At 38.7% G+C, this 6,715-nt stretch overlaps 1 protein-coding gene across 4 annotated transcripts in view; it reads left to right on the plus strand.

Moving 5' to 3' along the window:
* The window catches only part of DDX3X (DEAD-box helicase 3, X-linked), a 28,057-nt gene that overhangs the window by 7,467 nt on the left and 13,875 nt on the right, over positions 1-6,715 (plus strand). For 2 of the 4 annotated variants that reach the window (XM_019524174.1, XM_019524177.1), the window contains exons 3-4: positions 1,121-1,171; positions 3,003-3,068. In XM_019524174.1, coding sequence (XP_019379719.1) covers positions 1,121-1,171; positions 3,003-3,068 — 117 coding nt within the window. The remainder of the gene's footprint in view (positions 1-1,120; positions 1,172-3,002; positions 3,069-6,715) is intronic. The other 2 variants (XM_019524176.1, XM_019524178.1) reach the window with 1 other exon arrangement.

Genomic DNA, 6,715 nt, shown 5'->3' on the forward strand with positions numbered 1-6,715 from the left:
TTTTTTTTTTTGGGTCTTTTTCCTCCGCGGGGGGGGGGGGGGGATTGTACTGAATCAAACACTTGACTTTTTTTTTAATTTGGTATTTGTGGTTCTTGTGACTCATTCTTATGTTCTGTTTCACCACACAGACTTGGAAGCAGAGATTTGGTTAGGCGCAGGGGCTTATAAAATTTCTTGAAGGGAATTTTTCCTTGTTATAGAAATTAGCATTTTGGAATCCTTCAAAAGATTTCTACTTGGCATTGTTGAGGAAAAGTTACTTAAATTGCAGTTCATACCCTCACTTCAATCTTATGTATAAAATTTCATGTAATGTTATAGATGGGGTATTAATGCAGCATGAGACTGAGATGTCAGTAGTGGGCCTCAACAGTCGGAAATTATCCTTCTGGTAGCTATCTCCAGGGAGGAGGAAGTTGCCAAATATCAGATTACAGTTAGTGCAATGCAACAATTAAGGGAACTTGGATATATTGTTCAAACTGTAGCATAGCTGGTACTCCTTCTCTTTGGAACAAGAAAGAAAAAATAGGTCTAAAATTAGTACTGATTTAGAAATGGAAAATTCCTTGGGAAGTTGAATTTCTTTCTATTCCAGAACTTCTTCATGAGCCCTGCATAAGTGAGATTCTCTACAGCAGGAAAAAACCATGACTGCTTGCATGGCTCATGGGTTTGAGTCTTGACCCAACTTGCAGGATGTTGCTATGTTCCCATTACAATTGGTAGACACATGCTTTACCAGGAAGTCCTGAAGAAGGATATGGGTGACCTGTGTTTGAAGCAGAACTAGAATATTAGTACTGGGAAGAGTGGCCATGCAAATGTGGTCTTTTTGTAAGAGTCTGTTTGTGCACATACAAATGGCTGGCTCCCTGTCCCAGGTGGCATACACAGAAGTTAACCTATTTTAGTGTCAATTTTATAAACTTCAAATAAGTGTATACCAGGATGGTGTAGTGCTCAAGTCCTTTCCCTTCCTAGAGCCAGAGTTTGCTCTTACTTAGATTAAATGTTGTCTTTATGAAGATCAGTCTTAACAGATACCTTCACTAAATGGTTGTACTAGTTTTGATGAAACTTAACTAGTGTCTTTTTGCTCTTTTTTTTCTTTTAGAAGGTCGCTACATTCCTCCTCACTTGCGGAACAGAGAAGCTTCAAAACAGGGTATGTTTCATTAATTTGGTAACTTTTAGTTAACATGCAGCGGTTCTCAGTTACAGAGTAACATCTGTCATTCTGAAATATCTTGAATGAATACAAGACGTTTGTTTCTGGTTCACAGGACTTTAAATGGTGTGAGTTCTATAACTTTTCTTCTGCTTCCATTGGCTGCAGTGCATCGCACACTTAAACTCTAAACTTGACCTTGGTGTTTTGGCTTACCAGTGTAGCTTAAACAAGGCAAGAGTCTTAACAGTACTGACTGTAATATCTTGTTTTCATATGACTTCAGCTTCTGAGTTGTATGCCACTGAACAGTTGATTATTTTTGAAGCAAGATGGGCTCTTAAAACAATGTTTCATTCTGATAATAATTGATGCTATTGATTCTCACTACTGAGAGGGTTAGGAGTGTATTTTCTTAAACATCCTAGGATTTGGCTTGCAAGAGGTACTTCAGTTTCACTGCTACAGTTACTAAGCTTCTGAACCAGAAGTGTGCAGGTTGGCTCTGTATGGCAGAGGGAAGGAAGGTGGTAGAAATAACTTGCTGGATAAAGTAATGAACAGAAGAAGCAAAGAACAACTGAAGTGTCTTTATACAGATCCTTACACTAGAAAATGCTCTGCAGAAGAACTTTAAAAGGTTTTGAATAGGCAGGTTTGATTGTTCATTTTATTTTGGGAGTAGTGTTGAGCTTCCTGCATTCATAGAAGAACATGTAGTATTTAAGTTTCTCTCATAAGGATGTGTAAGGGGCTGCTGCTTAGTATTTTTTAGTCTGTTCTGTAGATGGTTGACTAGGAGTGGAAGTGATGTCTGTCAGTGTAAGACACGGATGAATCCCTCCTGTTTGCATTTCCATCTGTTCCCTTCCAGTGACACTGGAAGAGGTAAGGCCTTCAAATCGGTCCCTGCTTCAGTGGTTGCTTTGCATGATGACACATTGCATAAGCGGAGAAAATGATGACTTTAACAGATAGGACAATCCAGTCTTCAGAACTGGACAGCTGCAACTGCAGTATCATAAATAGGTATTATTGAAATACCCATCAGCTGTATAATTTACTTCATTAGCTAGTGAGCTTGGAAAGAGGTCTGACTAATGTGAGACTGGCACAGTGAGCATTTGTCCAACAGAAGTAAGCTGAAGTTGCAGAAAAGACTAATGTGTATTAAGTAACTCAGCATACTTAAATTTTAAGTTACAAGATCCTCACTTAAACAGGACAGCATTTTTTAAGCCGGTCAGAAGTCAAGTATGACTGTTTAGTGACCCACTTAACTTGGCAACCAAACTTTAGGGAACATGGTAAATTCTCTTATTTTCCCCCCTTACATTTGTGTATTGATTTTACTTGAATGTGTTTGATTAGAAATGTATTCCAAACAATTGGGACACTGGCTGTCAAATCATTTTTTGGTGATGGTTGAAATGGATGCTATTTTGACCCTTTATCCTAATTGGTTCCAGAAGTGCTAGGTTTGAAGTGCAGCCAGAACCAGCACACTTTTCAAGTCCTTGAAAACTTATGATTAAAACTCTCATAAGAAGCAAATGCATTCCATTCTTCCGTAGCACTTTCTTAACATGTATTTTAAAAAGGACCTTTTTCTCTTGTGACCATGGCCTAAAGCCATATTTTATGCAGGCTAACTTATTTTAGCCTTGAATGTGCTAGGAAATAGTGTCTTGCAGCTGTGTCCCCGGGGAGAGAAGGGTTTTAATCTCCTCAAATATAAATGTGAGGAGTCTTGCATGTAGTTAACGAGAGGGCAGGCCAGGTCCAGGAAGACAGATCTAACATTTACTGACTTTTTTCTCACATACAGGAAGCTGGAGCCCAGGGGCCTCTGGCTTCTGTTCATCTGCTGCTGACACTTCACCTTCCATGCAAGGTAACTTGTACTGAATGCCACTGTCACTGCTTGTGGCAGTTGGATACCATGACTTGTGGGCTCAAGGAAAAACCTACAACTGACAGGGTACAAGCATGCCACTGTTCCACTTTATGGAAGGCTGAAGCGCAGCAGTTGACTTCACACTTCTTAAGAGTCATACAGTTTTCATGTCTGCCTTGGAAGGCAGACAGCTGTTGCTTGGAAAAGATGCATGTTGTACTTAAGATGCGAGGGGATAGGATTGGATAGAAAACTGGTTTCCAATATGGGCACATGAAGCATTTTTGAAGAGACCATCTTACTTCAAAGACAGTAAACAGTTGGATTAACCGAAGGTAATTTGAGCAGAGGAGTTGGCTAATTCTGAACTGGAAGTGAATCAAAGCATGGTAGCCCAAGATTTCTCTAAAATGAGAAGCATGGGAAACACTTTTTGGGACTGACTTCACAAAGTGTTTAATTTGAAATCCAATTTATTACTTGATTGCTTGTAGCTGTGATGGTCCAGGGAGATGAGATTCCTGATGAGAGAGAATTTTAGTTTATTTCTTTTTGACAGGTGTCAGCCAAGCTTCTTGAGGTATCAAGCACCCTTAATTAGGTTGGGGAAAGCAGCATAGTTCCAAGGCAAATACAAATGAGGATGCTTGTTTTTAACTTTAATCTAATTGGGTTAATTTATTTGACCATTCATTAACCTAGCTGGATTAAACCTAAAGCAGTTCTCCTAACTTGCACCTGCCTTGGAACTATGACTGATTAACAGGTGTTTGTCTGAAAGGAAAGAGCTTGTCTTGACACCCCTTCAAGCTAGACAAAGCATTCTCTCGTTACTTAATATTGCTTGTCTCCTGATAAGGATGGGAAGCCAAAAGACCTTAACCAATGGCATTTCTTTCCTTTGTAGAAATTGGTTTTCATACTTTGGATATAGGTGGACCAGACACTTAAACATAACCTTCCTTACTTCAAACACTTCAGTCACTAAGTTAAACTATGCTTGCTGCTGAAAGAAGCTGTAGCCTATTCCTAGCATCATCTTTGTTAAGGCTTTTTTCTTTAAACCTTTTGGCTTTGGCTCCTGGTATGTCACTGGAGTGTTTATGGCTCTACAACAGGGAATACTTCTAGCTACATGAAAACTCTTTCCAATTCAGTATAGTGACTTTTAAACAGTTTTATAGTTTGATGTATAATCTACATCAATGCTGTCACTAACAGTGTCTAGATATGCTTTGTTTACACTTTAACTTCCTGGCTGGCTTCATTGGCACTGTTCTGGAGAGTGTACTGCCTATTGTGTGGCTTAAGATTCCATTATTAAGGATAATCTAAGAGTGGAATTTCACATGTAATAGTTTTTGAGAGTCATGTGTTAATAGCTTGTTGGTACCCAAGTGTGCCTCAGTCTTTCTGACAAGAGCACAGTTCATGGTCTGGTGCTGCTGCTTGGTGTTAAAGGTAAGACTCCTAAATCATTTGTGTGAATGAATTGGTTTTTTTTTTTTTGGTTTTTTTTTCCAGAACATTAGGGCTGCTTTGTTCAAAAATCATACTATGTGGATTTTCTCTGTATAGTAGTTCTTTTATTAAGGAAAATGTCAGCTAAGCAACTAATCTGTAGCGTTTAGGGTTTTATTAAGAGCAGTTCTTAAACTAAAGAAACTCAAGCTTTTGTCATGTATATTATATAATTACTGTCAGCAGTGGCTTCCTGTAGCGTTGGCTGGTGGGAGGCGAAGTGGTCCAGTTTCTGGGTTTTGTATAGCTGACTAAACTTGGTATTCCATGAGCTGTGCTACATAACTATGAGAATAGTTTGGATTAGTTTAGAAGAAGTAAAGCGTTTATATGAAATTTAAGCTGAATTTTAAGGACTGCTATATGAGTCTTTTACATATCTAGCTATAAACTTTCATAGTGAGGGGCAGAGTGCTTAAGGAAGAACCTAGTCCTTGGCTGTCTTTGCTTAAATACTGCACAGTAGCTACTAGAGATGAGGGGGGAAAAATGTGTTATATATAGTAGTCATTTAGTTTAACTTGTCCCATGTTTATACTAATCTATTTCTTCTAAAAGTATGAAGGCAATTGATCTGGTGCTTTAGGTCAATATATACCAGGTTACTTGATCATTCAAGCTTTTTGCTTTCTACTTTGTAGACTTCAGTGTGCCTAATATTAAAAACTAATACAATGTGGTACTCTACAGAGCATTCCTGAAGCTTTTCTGCTTTTAATTGTTTGACATTTAAAGGATGAAAGTAGCCAAATTATTGGGCCAGAAACTAATGGTCTTTAGGCAAATCCTTTGTTTAATGTTAAAACAAAGTGGTTGACAGTATGCATATCAGTACTAAGTGTAAAAAAGGAAGATCATAACTAGCTGGATGTCAAAATCTTGACCTGCAAAAATGTTTGGTCGGGTAACTCTTCATGTAGAAACTTTTTTCCCTTTGAAATAAAATTTAAAAATTGTAATTCTTTTGCATTAAGGTTTGAACTGCACTAAGATACTGCAGCATGACTTTTCAGGTTTAAATGTCAATGCAATCACACTTCCATGAATTGTACTTGATCAAGTACAGGCAGGTGTATGTAGCCATAACTTGGCTGTGTGCATGAGTATGGGTGATACTAGATTTAAAAGAAGATGATGATGATGAGGGGAAAAAAAATTCCTCTGTCTTTTTCCCTGCTTAATCTAATTCTTTTTTCATCGTAGCATGGCTTATACTGCCCTGGTTGCTGCTAGTTATAAAAGTTCAACTGCTGCTGTTCCTTTACACCAATCCACCAGTAGCTCCTTCTGGTTAAGAATTCAGACTGAAGATTTGTAATATAAATGCTATAACCTACTTATAGGCAGTCTTTGGATGTTTGTTGAGAGTGCTTGCATACTTAGTGTGGCTTTGTTTAGGCCAAGCGTGATGCAGTGGCTTTAACTTTGCTGCTACTTGTGCAGTTGCTTTAAAACAGGCTGACTGTTTTTGGGTAGCGTGTCAAAAACACCCACACCCTCAACTTGTAAGATGTTGGGGGCAGGCAGTGGGGGGAGCTGCAAGGGGCCTGATGCTTGTTGTAGCAGCACAGCCCCAGCCCCTTACTTGCTGTCTGTGCCCTGAGGCACATGTGCCAAGAAAAATGCCTTTCCATGCCATAGTCTGGCACCTGTGCTGAGGGATGCCTACCCCTGCTTTTGAACTTAAACCTGGCTTATTTGTCTGATTCATCAGTGGCTCCCTGTATGGTATCTATCATGTCAATCTTCACACTTCATTGATTCTTTCTGCTTCAGGAAAGGGAATCTTAACAGCATACTAACTAATGCCATCCCAGTTTTGCAATAGTTACCTTTTTTTGGATGCAGGCTTTAATAACTTCTATTCTTTATTTAAAAAAAACAAACAAAAAACAATCTTTATTCTAAATTCTTTGCTGGTACTACCTTGCTATTATAGGTTGGCTATCACCTGGGGCTCAGGCCTAGGCAGAGGATAACATAGTCCAAGGTTTTTATTTTCTTCTCACTTGAAGACCAAAGTCCAGTCCTTCCTGACTCTCTTTTTTTTAAAAAAAATAAGTCTATTTAGCTTGGCTTGCTTTTTTTAATTCACGTTATCTTTTTTGCTCCCCCTCCCCTGG

The sequence above is a fragment of the Gavialis gangeticus genome, unplaced genomic scaffold, assembly GCF_001723915.1.
Source record: "Gavialis gangeticus isolate Ggan-Ray unplaced genomic scaffold, GavGan_comp1, whole genome shotgun sequence".
NCBI lineage: Eukaryota > Metazoa > Chordata > Crocodylia > Gavialidae > Gavialis > Gavialis gangeticus.